This window comes from Pieris rapae, chromosome 18 (genome assembly GCF_905147795.1).
Source record: "Pieris rapae chromosome 18, ilPieRapa1.1, whole genome shotgun sequence".
In the NCBI taxonomy this organism is placed as follows: domain Eukaryota; kingdom Metazoa; phylum Arthropoda; class Insecta; order Lepidoptera; family Pieridae; genus Pieris; species Pieris rapae.
In genome coordinates, this window is record NC_059526.1 from 4288368 (window position 1) to 4308930 (window position 20563).

General features: G+C 33.0%; 1 protein-coding gene across 1 annotated transcript in view; it reads left to right on the forward strand.

Moving 5' to 3' along the window:
- The window catches only part of LOC111001401 (nose resistant to fluoxetine protein 6), a 36415-nt gene that overhangs the window by 3005 nt on the left and 12847 nt on the right, over positions 1-20563 (forward strand). The window contains exon 2 of the mRNA XM_022271295.2: positions 18403-18572. Within this exon, the coding sequence (XP_022126987.2) occupies positions 18403-18572 (170 nt within the window). The remainder of the gene's footprint in view (positions 1-18402; positions 18573-20563) is intronic.

Consider the following 20563-nt stretch of genomic DNA (forward strand, 5'->3'; position numbering starts at 1 on the left):
AAAAGCTGCAAGTAGGCAAAAGCGCAAAGCGATTGTAGAGGCTTTAATAAGGACGTTAAACGAATATTTTATACAATAGCTTATCTAATACAAGGAAAAAAATAATTGTATTGTTCATAATAAAACTATACTGTACATGTATCACAAAGAACGGTTCGGTGGCCGTCGATGCATAATCTTATACTAAGTCCTGAGTACACACCTCAATGTAGTGCTCCTTATTAGGACGAAAGGCACAAAATAACGTCAGCCGTAAGGATGTGGAGAAATTGTTAGTTTGAGAACAAAAAGAGGTTAGACTGATGCTGTACCTTGCCTTACAATATGTAAATAGTTCACGCACAAAAACACTGACTATAAGTCTTAATGGAGGACGTAACTATTGGCAAGAAATGCACAAAAACACTATATATATAACTGCATCTAACTTTACCCAACTAATGCTCAACAGCGACTTATTAACAATGCGCGGATCAGCCGAGTTAAAATATTTTTGGGATTACCCTCATGACCCTAATTAAATTTTATGAACTAAAATTGATTCTATTACGAACAGTACATAATTAGAAATTATTATTTGTTATATCGGAGCTAATGAGATGGTATTTTTTCTAACAAACTGTAGTACTGCTTAAGAATTATATTACTAGACTTACTTCAGAAATATGTTACGAGACTGGACTTACTCCAAATTGTCTGGTAATCAGGTTGAAGCCCTTGACGCATTTGTTTAGACTCTTTTGTAGTGATATCTATTGTGTGAGTAAATATGTTATTGTTGTTTCCTAGTTCGTTAGTACCCTACAAATAAATAAAATACGTATACCCAAAAATGAATTCGTTTTGTCAGTTTTGAAGTATACACGCGCAATATTGGTCAGTATTCGTCTTCAATATCAAGGCAATCCAGTTTACATTATCGATTTAAGTCGTTATATTTTATTACAATAATTCTAAACATAATCAAGTTTTACGTGGTTTTAACATTCAAACAGTATTTGAATGTCACTCCGTGGTAACTATTATATTTTAAAAAAAGGAGTTACCCTACTATATATATATATATATTTATATATATATATATATATATATATATATATATATATATATTTATATATATAAATAGAATAATAATATAATAAAGAATATAAATATACTATATATATAAGATTTAAAATTCTGTTTAAATAATTATAAGTTAGGATTTGCATTCCAATGGACCCTGTGCGAATTTGTATACGCAATATAAGTAACAGCAAGAACTTTAGGCTACATTATTTATTATTTATTATATCATAGGCGACATTCCCAAAAAATGGAAATAATACCAGTGGTTCAAACGTTTTTAAGATTCAGAACAACAAATTAGATTAAGATTAGATAGAAAATATAGATTTAAATTAAAACTTGATTCTAATACATTTTGATTAAAAATATAAAACGTGATCACTGACAACGTTTGTACTACGGGTTAAAATTCATGGGAAATAGTGCCTATTACCTCCCAAGGGGAATACCAATAGCCCAGTATGTAAAGACCCTACATAGATTATATTCTTAGTTAAAGTACTTAACTGTATTGAAGTTGTTATATTCTCATAGTAATGGAATTACTAAACTAGATATTAAAGGTCATTGAACTGATTGAGCAACACTACGAAGCAAAATTTACTAATCTAGCTCAGAAACCTAACCACTACATAACTATAGTACCTTCACTTGCAGTTAATACCTATATTATTATATATATTATATATTTTCTTATCTCAAAAAAAGTCTGGGTATATTTTTTACTTTGCGCCCTCTTTATTATGGGGTATATTAACTATATATATAAAAAATATGTGGTAGCTAATCATACAAACGATGTGTTGTGAGTACCTAGATACTATTTCATGGTTCAATTATACTAGGAAGCATTCAACAGTTTATAACTAATATATAAAACAATTTATAATTGTTACATAATCAAAATGTAAAATTGAGACTTAAAACCTAAACAAAATTTATATTTATTTAAAAGAGAGAAAAAAATATTAAAAATTATTAGCTGTATGTACAATACCATGAGTTTTCTATACGATACTTTTCCCGAACCTGCCTTTTTTCGCCGGTAATCAAACCCAGAATCAGGCGTTAAACTATCTGCGCCTCGAACTTGGCTTTTCTATATAAAAGCCACCATTGAGTCAACGTTAGAAGTCAATAGTCTTGTTTGTCTTAGTATATAATTCTATGTAATTATCATTAATTACTCAAGTATAAATAGCATAACATAACATAAAATAATAATACATATACTGTACTATATAATATTTATAAGAAATGAAATCGTTTATTTGCTGAGATAGTGGTACAATTAGATACAATTAGATAAGGAATTAATTAAAATATACAATTTACTACATCACCACTAATATTAACGTGCAAGCATTAAAATGCTCTTTGAAAATTTTGATTTTATCAATCTTCTAACTTAATTAACAAAAAAAGGTTAATCTACGAGTTAAAGAAAACGGAAGAGGATGTTTTCAATGTCTACTTTTTTGTATAGCTGTAATTTTTTAAATATATTGTGAAATGTGTTTTTATTTAAAAGATCTTTACAGACTTTATTTTAAGTATTCACATCCGTATAGAAGATATCTATCAATCTGTTTAAAGAAACTGTTATTAATATATATATATATATATATATAATATATATATATATATATATATATATATATATATATATATATATTCTTCTTTATATATAGTTTTTATGAATTCTGTTGGGTATAATGCATACTTTCAGACGGCCCATGGCCATGTTGAATTTCATTAATGTTTCATGAATCATCATTGAATCAAGATAAGTCGGGGCTAAATATTAATTCTTAAGGCTTGAACAGTGCTCAAATCGGTCAACTAGCCCTAGTTTAAATTAAATTGTTGGAAGAACTGTCGCTCATATGCATTTGAAAAAAATTCATATTGTGGGTTGAAGCCTACTGTATCGATTGATAAAACCAAAAAAGATAAAAACAATACCAATTTCCCAAAAAAAAATTTACCATCGAACCGTAGATTAGACATAAATTACAAATTCGCTCCAAAACGGTTTATGCGATTTATTTTAATCTTACACGTATTATTAGATATAGCATATATTATTATTTTGATAAAAAAAATTTTGTATTAATTCGTTTCCTGGGCATGTAAAGTAATAAAAGGTAAATAAACTCAAGCGCAATGGGCTTCCCTCCGCAATTTCACACCCGCGAGCCCTGCATGCGGCTTGTCTTCAGTCCACCTCAACGCTTTGCGACGGGAGGACTACGCTTGTGTGTCGAAGCCAATAATAATTAAATATTTGCGTATTTTAGTTTTTACCCGCGGATTTTTTTAGAAATGCCAAAATATAAAAAGAAATATTAAGTGAGGCGAGGACATGAACTTCGGAAATTATTGTATGTTATAAGTATATGTATATAAGTACCTACCCAAACAAATCTCAAATTTAGAATTGTCAAGTTTCAAGTGCAACTTGTACAACCAAGTAAAATAAGTTGCTGAACCTGATACCTGATGGAATCTGAAAGTGGGTACTGGATCTCGAGGATGGTAAGCAGTAGACATACCGTCATTGAGCTCGTTGTAATCAGCTCAGCGAGACGATACTAGAAATGTGACTAAATGAACCTGATGATGGACTCCGAAGGTGGGTACTGGGTCTCGAGGATGGCAAGCAGTAAACATACCGTCATTGAGCTCGTTGTAATCAGCTCAGCGAGACGATACTAGAAATGTGACTATATGAACCTGATGATGGACTCCGAAGGTGGGTACAGAGTCTCGAGGATGATAAGCATTAGACATACCATCATTGAGCTCGTTGTAATCAGCTTAGCGAAACGATACTAGAAATGTGACTATACGAACCTGATGATGGACTCCGAAGGTGGATACTGAGTCTCGAGGATGGTAAACAGTAGACATACCGTCATTGAGCTCGTTGTAATCAGCTCAGCGAGACGATACAAGAAATTTGACTATATGAACCTGATAATGGTCTCCGAAGGTGGGGACCGGATCTCGAGGATGGTAAGCAGTAGACATGCCGTCATTGAGCTCGTTGTAATCAGCTTAGCAAGACGATACTAGAAATGTGACTATATGAACCTGATGATGAACTCCGAAGGTGGGTACTGGATCTCGAGGATGGTAAGCAGTAGACATACCGTCATTGAGCTCGTTGTAATCAGCTTAGCGAAACGATACTAGAAATGTGACTATATGAACCTGATGATGGACTCCGAAGGTGGATACTGAGTCTCGAGGATGGTAAACAGTAGACATACCGTCATTGAGCTCGTTGTAATCAGCTCAGCGAGACGATACAAGAAATTTTACTATATGAATCTGACAATGGTCTCCGAAGGTGGGGACCGGATCTCGAGGATGGTAAACAGCAGACATACCGTCATTGAGCTCGTTGTAATCAGCTCAGCGAGACGATACAAGAAATTTTACTATATGAATCTGACAATGGTCTCCGAAGGTGGGGACCGGATCTCGAGGATGGTAAACAGTAGACATACCGTCATTGAGCTCGTTGTAATCAGCTCAGCGAGACGATACAAGAAATTTGACTATATGAACCTGATGGTGGACTCCGAAGGTGGGTACTGGGTCTGATTGACTCTGATTTCATTTTCGGGCTTAGATATAACATGCTGCACTCGTAGGTTTCAGAACCAAGAAAAATATTTAAAATTTCAACTGGAAGACGAATCGTTGAAATTGATTATTTTTTCAATAAACTCAAAGAAATATAGTGGTATTATAGTAAATATTACCTAATATTTATTTAATATTAAATATTAATAAGTTCATATAGTCACCTTTCTAGTATCGTCTCGCTGAGCTGATTACAACGAGCTCAATGATGGTATGTCTACTGCTTACCATCCTCGAGATCCAGTACCCACCTTCGGAGTCCATTATAAGGTTCATATAACACATTTCTAGTATCGTCTCGCTAAGCTGATTACAACGAGCTCAATGACGGTATGTCTGCTGCTTACCATCCTCGAGATCCAGTACCCACCTTCGGAGTCCATTATCAGGTTCATATAACACATTTCTAGTATCGTCTCGCTAAGCTGATTACAACGAGCTCAATGACGGTATGTCTGCTGCTTACCATCCTCGAGACCCAGTACCCACCTTCGGAGTCTATCATCAGCTTCATATAGTCACATTTCTAGTATCGTCTCGCTGAGCTGATTACAACGAGCTCAATGACGGTATGTCTACTGCTAACCATCCTCGAGACCCAGTACCCAGCTTCGGAGTCCATCATCAGGTTCATATAGTCACATTTCTTGTATCGTCTCGCTGAGCTGATTACAACGAGCTCAATGACGGTATGTCTACTGCTTACCATCCTCGAGACCGAGTACCCACCTTCGGAGTCCATCATCAGGTTCATATACTCACATTTCTTGTATCGTCTCGCTGAGCTGATTACAACGAGCTCAATGACGGTATGTCTGCTGCTTACCATCCTCGAGATCCACTACTCACCTTCGGAGTCCATCATCAGGTTCATATAGTCCCATTTCTAGTATCGTTTCGCTGAGCTGATTACAACGAGCTCAATGACGGTATGTCTGCTGCTTACCATCCTCGAGATCCACTACTCACCTTCGGAGTCCATCATCAGGTTCATATAGTCACATTTCTTGTATCGTCTCGCTGAGCTGATTACAACGAGCTCAATGACGGTATGTCTGCTGCTTACCATCCTCGAGATCCACTACTCACCTTCGGAGTCCATCATCAGGTTCATATAGTCCCATTTCTAGTATCGTTTCGCTGAGCTGATTACAACGAGCTCAATGACGGTATGTCTGCTGCTTACCATCCTCGAGATCCACTACTCACCTTCGGAGTCCATCATCAGGTTCATATAGTCACATTTCTTGTATCGTCTCGCTGAGCTGATTACAACGAGCTCAATGACGGTATGTCTGCTGCTTACCATCCTCGAGATCCACTACTCACCTTCGGAGTCCATCATCAGGTTCATATAGTCACATTTCTTGTATCGTCTCGCTGAGCTGATTACAACGAGCTCAATGACGGTATGTCTGCTGCTTACCATCCTCGAGATCCACTACTCACCTTCGGAGTCCATCATCAGGTTCATATAGTCACATTTCTAGTATCGTTTCGCTGAGCTGATTACAACGAGCTCAATGACGGTATGTCTACTGCTTACCATCCTCGAGATCCAGTACCAACCATCAGAGTCCATCGTCAGCTGATGATGATGACTCGGTTTCGGTATTTTAGCAATACTGACATTAAAAAGTTTTAACCTCAGAACGAATTAAACATGTAAAAAAATCATGTATGTACTAGTTAAATAATTGGCAGCCACCATTTTTTCTAGACCAATATTTATTTATAAATTTTTATATTTAGCTTATAATTGGTTTCGTATTCACGTAGTTTTGTTAGACTATTCACTATTTTGTTAGACTAGATGGCGTTAGTAAATTATTGTTTGTAGTAGAGGTCAAATCCTCAAAGTCATCGGCGTATGTTAGAGTCTTAACAGAATTTGTGTATCAAAGGTCATAAACCGTTCGTAGTGACACAAAGACATATATTTTATAAAAATCCATAAATAATAACGAAGAAAATACTTTATTACAATTAATAACCTGTTATAGGACCAAAGAACGCCTACGCATTTAAAGCAGTCAGTAAATGCAAATATTTGCCTTTATATGCGTTGGACCATCTTGTATTGTAAAATTGTATCTGATTCATACAAATATGTGAGGATATGTATTCACTAAGAATTTTTTATCTATTATTGTTTTAAGTAAGACTGCATGGTCGGGGAAAATTAGTTTGAAACAATAAAATAAACGTACGCTTGTAAGATGCCTTTAATTTTTGGGTCATAGGACTACTATCGTCATATAGTAAAGATACGTGATATATAATGTTTACTTAAATTGTTCATAAAACAAATATTAAAAAAATAAATAAAATCAAAGTAATTTTAATGAATTTCTCAATTCTCAAGAAACAATTCATTCATGCCACCCTTATAATTTTGTTTTCTCCTGTGTAGTGGTGATGGAAGATTAATTTACGTATAAAAATCTCTATATTATTTGGGAAATATGGATGTAGAACGAACGATAATACCGTACGTTTGATTTTGATGGGATAAACCGATTCGTTCATGAAAGTATAATGACGTATCATACTGCGTCTTAACGCGCGTGTTTTTTTACCAATTATAAGCAAGGAAAAAGCGTAAAAAAACCTTATTATTGACTCGTTTTCACGTTCGTGATTCAAAAAGGGATAGAAATAGATATTTTTTTTATTTCATTGTTTGAAATGTTGTACTCATGACACATCCAATTATTGAACAGATGTCGGGTTTCTTAGAATCTCAAATATCATATTTATTTTTGGTTTCTCCGGATTTATATTACTTCCTATCTAAGCACTGTACGTTAATAATTGATGTAGGCGGTCCGTTTAAAAACCATAAATTTAAACTGACATTGTAAAACAAATCAAATGACCTGACAAAAAACTGTTGTTGTTTTTAAAAACGAATATAAATGCTAATTATTATGATCGAAACGTGCATAGTTATTTATATTTTTATACTTTTGTTATTAACAAACGTGGTTTATGTACCGTTAAATACAGCCAAAATATTTATAACAGAAGTACAGAAATATCTTTACTAATATATTATGTATCTTCTAAAGTGATGTCGACAAACTAGGACATCACGGACTATCATGTCAAAAAAGTGCTGGCCGCTTCTCGAGACATACCGCACTCAACGATATCATACATCGGTCCCTAGCCACCGTCAACGTGCCTAATCTACTTGAGCCGACTGGAATTGCTAGAGACGATGGCAAGAGACCGGACGGTATGAGTTTGATTCCATGGAAGATGGGTCGGGTTTTGGTATGGGATGCCACCTGTTCAGACACACTGGCCCCTTCCGATCTTCATGGAACTAACAAGAGAGCTGGTGCGGCTTGTGATGCGGCTGAAAAAGCTAAAGTCTGCAAATACAGGGGTCTAGGCTCTGAATATGATTTTGTCCCATTCGGTGTCGAGACCCTTGGTCCGTGGGGTCCTAGCGCATTAAAGCTTTTTAAAGAATTATCAAAAAGGTTAGTCGACATCACAGGAGAACGAAGAGCTGGCAGCTACCTCGCACAAAGAATTAGTCTAGCTATTCAAAGGGGGAACGCTGCTAGTATCTTCGGAACCTTGCCTAAAGGGACTCCTTTTAATAATATTTTTTTAATAATTAAATTTTAAGGTTAGTTATTAGATATATTTTTAGTTTGTAATTGTATATAAATAATGACGATGAATATTGTATTTATGAGTATAAATTTATTATATATTAATTTAGGTTAATTTAGGCAAATTTATTATTATATATAATGTTTGTCAAGTGACAATATGTTCATATGCTACGTATGGCCCGATAAAATTAAAATACGCTCATAAATAACACTCATAGATTTAAATTAATCTAAGTATGCTATGTTTTTATTAAGTACAATAAATATGTATTGTATTTAATTAAACATCCTTCACTATAATTTCAATGGTTCACCCTAATTAAAAACGCAATAGAATATAAAATCCTGGATTCCAAAAAAAAACAAAAAGTTGCTTCCAAGTTTTCCAAGTCTAATTTCGTTTTTATTCAATCACGACAAGTATTAAGAAGTCATAAGTTACTTGAATTGCAGTACGTTAGTTTGGACGAGAGCTATTACCAGCGATTTTATTTACTACTAGCCGACTTGGCCAAGCGTTGCTGTGGCTTAGGTTTTTATTATATTACATATTAGTAAACTATTCAATGGAAACGTTGCTACTTTTAACACAGCGCCGTCTGTTAGAATTATATCAAATTAAAAACAAATAATTTGCAATAAAATAAAATTGCGACTATAATTTGAGATTTAAACTATCCTATCTCTCAAGTAGGATCGAACTGCACATGGTGTGCGAATTTTATTATAATCGGTTAAGTGGTTTAGGAGTCCATTGAGGACAAACATTGTGACACGAGATTTATATATACATATTAAGATTGAGATTGTATTGTTCATAATAGAATCAATTTTAGTTCATAAAATTTAATGAGGGTCATGAGGGCTCCCAAAAATATTTTAACTCGGCTGATCCGCGCATTGATTATGAGTCGTTGTTGAGCTTTAGTTGGGTAAAGTTAGATGCCGTTTTATATCAAGTGTTTTTGTGCATTTCTTGCCAATAGTTACGTCCTCCATTAAGATTTATAGTGAGTATTGTTGTGCTTGTTCGTGAACTATTATTGTAAGGCAAGGTACAGCATCAGTCTAATCTCTTTTTGTTCCCAAACTAACAATTCCTCCACATCCTTACGGCTGACGTCATTTTGTGCCTTTCGTCCTAAGGAGCACTACATTGAGGTATGTACTCAGGACTTATTTTAGTATAAGATTATGTATCAACGGTCACCGAACCGCTCTTTGTGATACATGTATATTTTACCAGTTATTTGAATAAGTAGCCTTTGGATTTTACTTCGTTTTTGTTCCGCGAAACACTGACTTATATTTTCACTCGAACTTCGATCATATGTTTGTTTCACTAGTCACTTAGTCGCTCTCCCTCTATTGAGATAAAAATACTACGCTTCTTATTGCCAGCGCTCGATATAATATTGTATACAGCAAGCAGAATAATAACAATTTCGCATTATAATATTATTAAAAATATAAAATACGTAATTATTTAATTGAAAAAAAAAAAACGTTTCTTGAAATATCTAATCAAACCGCGTATGCACTAAACAGATGGAAGTTTATTATTTTATTGAAAATGACACCTAATTTATTTGGCATAATACCTATTAAATTTCATGTGCCGCTATTTGGTGTCCATAAATAGATAAAACAAATCAACATATACAAAACCTCGTTCTTACATTTTTTGCTAACATATATAAAATAAAACACAGACAGTGCAATCATTATCGAAATATATTTTATAATCGGTATACTAGTTATATAGATTACTTTTACAAATAAACAAAATCTAAGTTTTAAGGTTTTAAATTATTCATTAGTATTGATCAAGGTCGGCTCTGATAGTTCCATATTAATAAAGTTAGACCCAGGTGAGAAGGTTTGCATATGCATTGCTTCTTTTGGTATGGATCTCTTTCGACGTCTTTTTGGCACTCTTCAAGTAGCATAACGCACCATTAAAATTGCAATCGAGTTTGCATTGTTGCGCCGAGGTGATTGCGTTTGTCCATCTATCGGGCGGAGGGCGACGCGTGGGTGAAATCAGAATTTTTTCTAGCCTACTGCGCGCTCCTAAATTAGGGACATAATCATAAATCTTTCGGATTCTTATGGATTTCTAAATAAACCCATCTTAGTTCCTCTATTCTAATATGTTGAATCTGACAGGTCTTAGCGAGTCTTAGCTATCCAACAATCTTTGTAAAGAAGCGCGTATCAGCAGTGTCAACTTTCAATTATGAAAGGTCGCTTTTTTTTATAGAACAGGGGGCAAACTGGCAGGAGGCTCATCTGATGTTAAGTGTACCGCCGCCCATGGAGACTCTCAATGCCATAGGGCTCGCGAGTGCGTTGCCGGCCTTTCTTTGAATTCCTTTCATGACGAAAATTATAACTAAAAATAAATTTTATCTTAATTATTAAAACAAAGTAGGTAAAACTTATTTAATAGTAACGTTTACTTCATTTACGTTTACTCTTTCTGTTTGTTAAACACCAGTGAGGATATGGCTTTAAAAATGCCAATATAAAATACGAACAATATTTTTACATTTTAGTTGTATCTTTCTAGAATAGCTTTCGGCATTGGTTGAAGGTTTTATTAATTTTATAATTTATTTACAATATTTATTATAATTAACTAATGCCTATAATAATTTAACGGCTTTTTAAATCGTTGTCTTGCCCTCGCATTATTCGATATTTAGAGGTAAGTGGGTTATCAGCATGCTATACACGTTGACGACTAAAACTTGTACATTTCCTTACGTTTTCCTTGACAGTGTTAATTGCGCCCTCAGTAAAAAAAATGTGCAACCGAGGCTCAAACGCACAATCTCAGGGCTACACGTTTATTTAGGCTCACACGGCAATATTAATAAACTGTATAAAATAATTATATCAATGAGTTTGCATTTTCCGTTCAAAATGCGTGAACGCAATATTAAAAGTTGTACAAGACTCCATATTATAGTAATTTACCACGTCGCATTCTAGAACATTCAGTGAACAATGACAACAGTGTACGCGTTTTGCATATAAACACAGATGTACATATAAAATATGTAATTTGATATGAAATCTTACAGCGTACGACACGACTTAACTTAATGTGAATCACGGAATAGATAAAGATGAAAAATAATACAGGCACCGCGAACTTTGTAAAATGTTGAAATATCTTTTCAGTGAAATATGAGGATGCCCATGGGCTTGAGACAAAATTGAGACTTTTGCACAGTCGTGACCCACTATACGAATATGTATGTAATGATATTAGCATACGGTTAGTCAAGTGACGACTTCAAAAAAAAAATCGTGGCGTGTCAAAAAGCGATTTTTGATCCAACACTCGAGAAATGTTGTAGAGTAACATTTTATTTATTGAATCAAATATATCAAATATTATAATATTTGATTACATAAAATTAACATTTACATTTAATGATTTAAATACACGTTATCAATATTCTAATTATTTAAAAATAATTTAAACCACGGTAGCCTTTAAAAATAATACTTGGCCATTTGAGATAATTAAAAAAACCCGCCAACACGTTTCTTGACGCAAAATGGCGTCACAATATTCCTAATCGTAAACAGTTTTTTGGAGTTAATTGATCATTCTGCGATCTGTATTAATTTATGATTGTATTTTTTTTGTAATATGAGTTACAAATGGTATGCAGTGCTTATAGATGCTAGATGCCAAACGATGTCAAAATGCTTTGAAAGTAAAAATATTGTATACTGTATTGTAGATACAAAGGCCAGATTCATTATGCATTTGCGCGGTATGAAAATGTTAACAAATTATTTTAACTTTAAAATAATTACCTAATTGATATAAAGAGTAGATTATTTAAGTAAACGGTAATGTTGATAAATATAAGGCTTTATTGTACTTACTTAAGTTATCATACTTCTCAGCTGAAAAGAATAGAATTGGATTAAAAAAAAATTACTCCCGCATATTACGCCACTTGTGCGAAACTATGCTGTTTATTTCGATCAAAAACTATTTTCCGACAAAATCATTCTTAGAAACAGCATAAAGAAAATAAAATTAGACAGACGAAGAAATACTATTAACTTCATCGTCGACTAATTCTGACAGTTTGCGTCCATGAAAGCGAATTCTGGGCGAATAAGGGCCTATTTCACAATGTATGGATAAAGTACCAAATAGCTATGCAACACATAAATTATTCGAAAGATAAAAGTTTCAAATAATATACTTCGCGTTTCATGACGAATAGCGCTATCTGACAGTCGTGAAACGCAACAAACGATTGGGTTGTGTTCAGTTATGACAATTATACTGATTGCTTTGACCGAGGAATATAGATTTACATTTTACTTGTTTCTCTGAGTCTTTCCATTAAATATAATTATAAATGAATGTTCCATATTTTCGTATGATATACATATAACGATACATCGTTTCGTATATCGTCGCATCTAAATGCATTCTATTACCTAATAATCAGATAATGCAATTCAGCCAAATTAGTCGAACATTCAACTAATTAATATAACGTCTAAATGGCAAATCAAATTATTGATTTAGTGGAATCTTATAATTTCAGGATATAAAAAAGATCGTTGCTTTTGTTAAGACGGTTTTATCGGCCTTAATTGATTCTTATGATCAAGAAAAAATAAGTTCTTACCTACTAAGTGCTCATCAATTGTATCTGTTGTATTAACTAAAGTTCGAAACTTAAGTAAGACTTCCGTACTTGAAAACGCATAGTGTAAATACAATGTGGCAACATGGCGTAAAAGAGTAGGTTGGTATTAATCAAGTATATCCGTAGCGCAAAATCACCTGCGTTATGAGCGTACCCCACATACACATCTCCACTTACTTATCCTCACTTTCACACCATCACACAACACAGCCAACTTAGTTAAATGTATTAAATAATTTTTATTTGTTTGTTTCCTTTTGTACATTTTTAAACCTTTATGTAGTTGATGATTAGATTTAGATTTAGATTAATGTATTATACCTACATTCAATCTCTGGCTATATTTTTTGTGTAACTGTTTATTGCGAAATAAAATAATTAATAAGAGCGTAAACATTATTATTTAGTTCGCTACAAATGATATATTTTCTCGTACTAATTTCGATAGTACCTACTAATTTGTATATTCTTTTAGGTCAGTTACAAATGAACTGTAATATAATTTCAAAGAAAAAAAAATTATATTCTTTTCAATTCAAATTTGATTCAAAATTCAATTTTGGATGCCTACTCAACATTTATCAAATTTATTAAAAATAAATAAATAAATCTGTAGCGCTACGATCTCTTCAGGTCCTGGCCTCAGATTTTTTCAATCTGTTTTAAGATAATTTTTAAATCTAATAGGCAAGTAGGTGATCAGCCTCCAGTGCCTGTCACACGTCGTCGACTTTTTGGGTCTAAGACATGTCGGTTTCCTCACGATGTTTTCCTTCACCGTTCGAGCAAATGTTAAATCCGCACATAGAAAAAAAGTCCATTGGTGCACAGCCCGGATCGAACCTACGACCTCAGGTATGAGAGTCGCACGCTGAAGCCACTAGGCCAACACTGCTCAAATTTATTACCTTGTTAAAGTTTTATTAATATTTAAAAATATTCGATTTTCGTAAAATGTTTAACTCTGAAATTTTAGTTTTTGTACGAATTTCTTTTTTACCGTGTTGCAGCAAAAAGTTAGTCAAGATTATCTTATATCGGAGTTAATTAATGAGTGTGATAAAATATATTTTATTAATTTTTGAGATTATCTTATTAACATGGAAATGCATGACTTAAGATAATAAAAAATATACGATTTGAATTTAAAGAGCTCAGCTAAGTCTTGTGGCTCGTATAATGTCGTAATCGTATAATGTGGATCGTGACCTACTAGAGTGCGAATGTTATTTTTTTAATTGGAAGATGCCAGAGACTGTACAACAAAAGCAACTGGAAACCGACAGTGGACGATTTGTTCTTTAAGCTATCGGTCTGTATGCGTAATGCGCTCTTGCAGCCAGATCCCAAAAATAGACTGTACATTGATGTGTTGGCAATTGTGACTAAAACGAAAATAATTAAGGACCTTTAATAAATAGATACAGAACCGCTACTTTTATTTAATTCTAAGCTAGGTAGACTTTCATACATTCATTTCAGGCTTCAAAAAGTTATGGTAGAAGTTATAAGACACAAATGTTACAAACGCTGTTCGATTGTTTGAAACCAAATTATTCTGAATTGTAATGACGTCTATTGCGCCGTGTTAGATGTAATTTTGTTAGTAACTGTCGGCCTTTCGGTCAACATTACCTCAACAGACTCTGTCTTCAACTATCTTTAAGTTGATATTATTAAATATAAGGATTATTAAGGTTATTGTTTTTTCAATAAGAGTCAAACCTAGAGCGGGTTGTATAATCAAATTGATCACAAAGCCACATACATGTTAGTGAGATACTTTTTTGATGAACTCTCGTATTTCTAAGAAACTGCATTTTGTAAAATTTCAAAAGCAATTGGTTTCCTAAGCTGTCCATAACAGATTTCATTCTGAATCGTTTTACAGTTTGTTTATGTGGAAATGTTTTAATAGTTTTGCATTACATAGTTCAACGTGTATTTCATACCATGTTCAGTGTAATTTATTTTAGGATACAAAATGACACTATACAAATAATTGTTTTTATATATAAACTAGCTACCCCGCGAACTTCGTATCTCCTCAATGAGATTTTACTGAGCCTACCTGTTTAGTACATACCAACATGGAACATTTTGCTATGCTATCCCAAAGACTGTTCGGTTTTCCGGAATGAAATCTTTAAGGTTGTTCTGTGAATTTTTCTCTATATATTCACAACATAAGTTTTTATTAATGAAATTAAAAATAGGGGTTGATTGTAAAGGTTTGAAAATTCAGGGTTATATGTATTTACTAATGCTGTATCATAAAGAAATTTAAAAAAAAAGTATATAAAAAAAATTAGGATTACCTTTAACATTTAGGGGGATGAAAAGTAGATGTTGTCCGATTCTCAGACGTACCCAATATGCACACATAATTTCATGAGAATCGGGAAAGCCGTTTCGGAGGAGTTTAACCACAAACACCGCGACACGAGAATTTTATATATATAAGATGTAGTATCCTCATTTCTTATCAATAAAGAGTTTAAGTATTAATGAATAATAAGCAAACTTTAAGTCCGTTTACATTTAAAAAGTTAGTTTGTAGTCTAGGAATTAATATGTATTCCGGAGACAGTTTTCTTAACTAAAGGTAAGAAAGTCTTAATTTAAATCCAAGTTTGTTTAATGAAATCTTGCTGCCGCGTTTGGCTTTTTATCAAGCTATGAACGAGTCGAAGGCAAAATAAAGCTGTATTGAAGTTGAAGGGTATGTCTTTTATATACCTAAAATTGTATGAACCCGCTTAAGCCTCTTATTCGTTCTAAAAGGAAATGTGACTGAAAAGGAAATTGCAAAGACGCAATTACCACCATTTGGTCTCTGATATAAAATTCAATACGTTTTCATGTTCATCTTGCATCTTCTACCGAATTTATCATGGAGAGTGTTCAGTGGAGTTGTTCGGACTAATGCCTCCAGTAGAGTTTTATCATCGGACGTCGAGGCAGATTACGAATTTCCACCTATATCGCCTCGATAGACAGATATGCTGCGCGCCACTACTTTGTGACTCTGAAGTATTTCCGGACCAATTCGAGTTAGGGTCCTTCAATAAAATAGCGGTTCAACTCTTAAAAAGCCGTCAACGCATTCGCGAGCCTTCTGGCATTGAGAGTGTCCATGGGCGGCGGTATCACTGACCATCAGATGAGCGTCCTGCCCGTTTGCCCCCTGTTCTTTAAAAAAAATGTTTTTTAACGTAATAACAGCCAAACGTCATTCTCGCCGCGATGGGAAAAGTGTAAAGTGTCGATCCCAACCGGCAAATGAATAACATTACATTATAATATATTATCTGCGATCGGGAAAAGAACTCCAGGCGACTCGGTTCAAGTAACCACAGAACCCTACCTAGATACTAATTCAAATATTTTTTTAACATTTGAATACGTCCATGAGTCGTCATATAGTGTTCCAAAAAATCTACTTAGATATTCGCGGTGTGCCAAGGTCATACGTACAGGGATTGCTAATCAGCATTGTGTCATCTCTGGAGACTTGAATAATCAGTTTGAAATCTGAATACTAACTTTCTCAATTTGGAGGTAGGTACAATGTTAAGAGATTTTTTTAATTAATCGTGTCAAATTACTTATTGGACAATTAGTATGATTACAGAATCATACTAATACAAACAGGCCTTAAAATACAGATTTTAAAGGCTTGTTTGTTGAACTTATATATTACCTTTTTTGTATACGAGTACATTGATAATAAATAGAAAGGAATAAATGGTAAAGATCATTAGAAAAGATTGTATCTTTTTAGTCTCAAAAAAATCTTGATATGACTAATGACAGTATTTTATAGTAACACGAGTGACGTAAATGATGTCGTATTTGAGAATTTTCGCTCTCAATTTATGTTTTTCGAAGAACAATTAAATAATTTGACACGATCTTTATAAATACAATTAATAAAATAAATAAATCAGTGGCGTTACAACCTCTTTAGGTCTTGGCCTCAGATTTCTGAATCTGTTTCATGATCTTTTTTTTTAATAAGGCAAGAAGGTGATAGGCCTCCGTCAGTCGACTTTTTGGGTCTAAGACATATCGGTTTCCTCACGATGGTTTTCTTCACCGTTCGAGCAAATGCTAAATGCGCACATAGATAGAAACTCCATTGATGCACAGCTGGGGATCGAACCTACGACCTCAGGTATGAGAGTCGTACGCTGAAGCCACTAGGCAAAAACTGCTTATAAATACAACTACTGAATGTATATTTGAAGCATTTCTTCACAAATGGCATTAATAAATTTATTGAGACGTCGAATTGTACAACGCCTCTTTTCGACTGTATGTCGGTTTCATTCAAGTTTATTTTCTTTGCGAAGTAATAAATTTTTGTGGTTCTGTGATTACCTCGCATCGGAGCTGTCAATGACCTTCGAATATTGAATCCTTAAAGAATATTTTACAAAATTAAGATAAACTAATTGTTATTGTTTAACGTATTATGATGGTAAAGGATGTTGTATTCTTAATTTTTATTAAAAAGTTAGAACTTTATAGTCGATCTCCTGAATTAAGCTTATGAACGGAAGAAAAAAAACCTGTTTTCCTTTGTGTAATTCAATTATACATTAACCCTATATATAGGTTGCATAAAGTGTATTTAATAAAGTACACCACATCATATAATATAATACATTTTATACAGTATGAGTTATAACCAAGATACCTATGATAACGAACGAATAACGACTCACCTATGATAAGTAGGCTGAAAATAAATTGAATAAAAAATCATGACAGCATTAAATTTCTAACTTAATTTTTACGAGTCACTTAAACCGAATTAAAAATACTTATTTACAATGTTTAACAACTTTATCGGCCACTATCGAATGTATGAAGCTGAATAAATAGCGTTTATGCAATTAGAAAAAAGGTTTAACTTCTTGCGAGACCTCTTTGGTTTGTTTTAATTGTCTTTGTAATATTGTATTTTGGTAAATCAGCGATGTTGGCGTAACTAATTGTATTCAAGGTGGAAGTTCCCTTGCCCTTCACGATCATAACAAATTGCCAATCTCATAATAATCGATATTTTTTTAATTATTTAATAACATACGATGTTATGCCTCTTTAAATGCCACTGTAAATATCGTGGTCCTTTATAGTTACGACGATTACACACATATCTATTAATTAATAATAGGTATATAATAGCCTACCGCTTTGAATCTCCTAATACCTTTTCCTAAACATATACTTTTAAACAGGATCTATACATACTGATGAAATTGTGAATAAAACAATAAACACGTATTTCTATTCTTTAAGTTCTTGTATATTAGGCACGAATAATGTTATTAACGATATTATTTCAGTGTTCGACGCATCAGCGAAGTCGCCACAAGGTCTGCTTTTTGGTTCATCCTATCATTTGGGTAACTTTGACGAGTGTATGGATATAAATGAACCAGGAGATGGGTTGACTGTTGAGGGACAATATTGCCTGGCGACTATTAAATGGAGAGAAGGAGAGGAAACCAAAAAGGTATATCAATCAATTCATTTTAAGTAAATAAAATTTTAGTAGTGGAAGAGTTCAAACTCAATTTTATGATTTTTCAGTCTTGTAAATGTTTGGCGGATTCTGTGTGCTTATTTTCTTTATACGTATTTATGAACGGGACTCGAGTTTTTGACCCTAATCGTTATACAGGTTATACAAGATATGTAAAAATTAATGTATAAAAGTCATAATTGTTCTTTAATTATTTCACGAACATGTCAACATTATATAAAACATGATATATGTATTCATTGTATGAATGTGTATTTATATTAAATTTTTTAAATTCACATCCATACCAGGTAAGTTTAGAAATGGGTAAGCTCAGAAAATCGGGTCAGATTAATAATCGTTTTATATTTATTTATACACTATGTCGCAGACGGAAAGTAATTTTATTTCTTAAGATAAAGCATTGTACTTCATTTCAAGAGGTAAACTAACATAAATCTATGAATATTATTTTCAAATGTTGCATATGAATAAATAAATCTTACGTATAAATAAGAGGTGCAAGTTACATAAGGGGTCCTGTGTGTATTGACACTTAATGTTTGAAGAGCATTGTACACATTTACGTAATTTTAACATAAATACATATATATATTTTAATTTTTGCTTTCATATAATATTTATTTAGAATAACGAAATAATACTCGTTATTTATTAATCCCAATTAATAGTAACGCGGTATCCATATTCCTCACATAATATTTTTACATAGCTAAGGTAACAAAGTTTTTGGCATACTATTTTCAATTGTGATGACCACATAATCGATACGAGAATATTATGGTTACAAACCCTATAGTACTGTACAAGAAGATATAAAACAGTCGTCATCTGTTGATAGGTGCGGACTTGTAACCTTGGAAATAAAATCTTTTGTTTATAATTTAATTCAAACGTCACCCGTTCCTTTTATGAGGAAATTAATTGTAAAACCAACGTCGATATAGATGTACCTTTAAGTGTATATAGACATTACTGAAGCTCACATTTAATAATAAATATACTTGTTAATATTAAAGCTCCAATTACGCAAACACTTTGCATTTGGAATTTAATATTGTGTAAATATTTTTAATTAAAAATTCTGTTTGAATACACTTACAGTTTGAATTAAGAATTTGTAGTTGAATTTCGAATATCGTGGTTAGAAATTGTAAAATGGTTTAAAACCTCATCTATAACATGGGTACATATACTCGACAAGTGGGTCACGCATTCCCTCATAAAGGCCGTCAAAGCCTTTGTAGCCAACCTGAGCTGTAATAGGTTAATGATGAGTGCTGTAAACCCAAGTTTTTAATTGGATGGCTGTTTTATGTTTCAAGTAATTATGAATGCTGTTAAATATCAACAAATTCTCTTGAAATTATTGATTATACAAAATTGTCGTCGAGATTTATCAATTTAACAATTTATCTGCCAGTCTGTTCAATTATAATATATAAAAAATTTAATAAGAGACTGCAATAGTGTACTGTTTGTTGTATTCTTAGATAGCATTCTTTAAGTCTTATAAAGCAGAGCGTTTCATTATAGATATAATATTGAGGTAGAGGCGATTATTCGTCAGTGTCAGATGAATGGGTTGTAAAGAGTGGACAAAAATAACAATAAAAGCATTGTACACTCTTTAACAAGAAAACACAGCATGATTGATGCTTAATTATTTTTGGTAACTAACCGAATTCTTACAAACTAAACTATGTAATTAAAAAAATGAGAGACATAAGTGATAAACTGCGAAACTGAGTAAGAGAGATGGAAGGGGTGAAATTTCAAGAAAAAATGTATAACGTCTTTGAACTCATTACTTGAATATGTATTACAATATAAAATTAGAGTTTATTTTGTAGATTTGAGAAAATTGCTTGGAGCTCAATAATTTCAACACTATTTCGTTAGCAAAGATTAGGTTTTCCATAGCACAATAAATATATAAAAATAAATCAGTAGCGCTACAA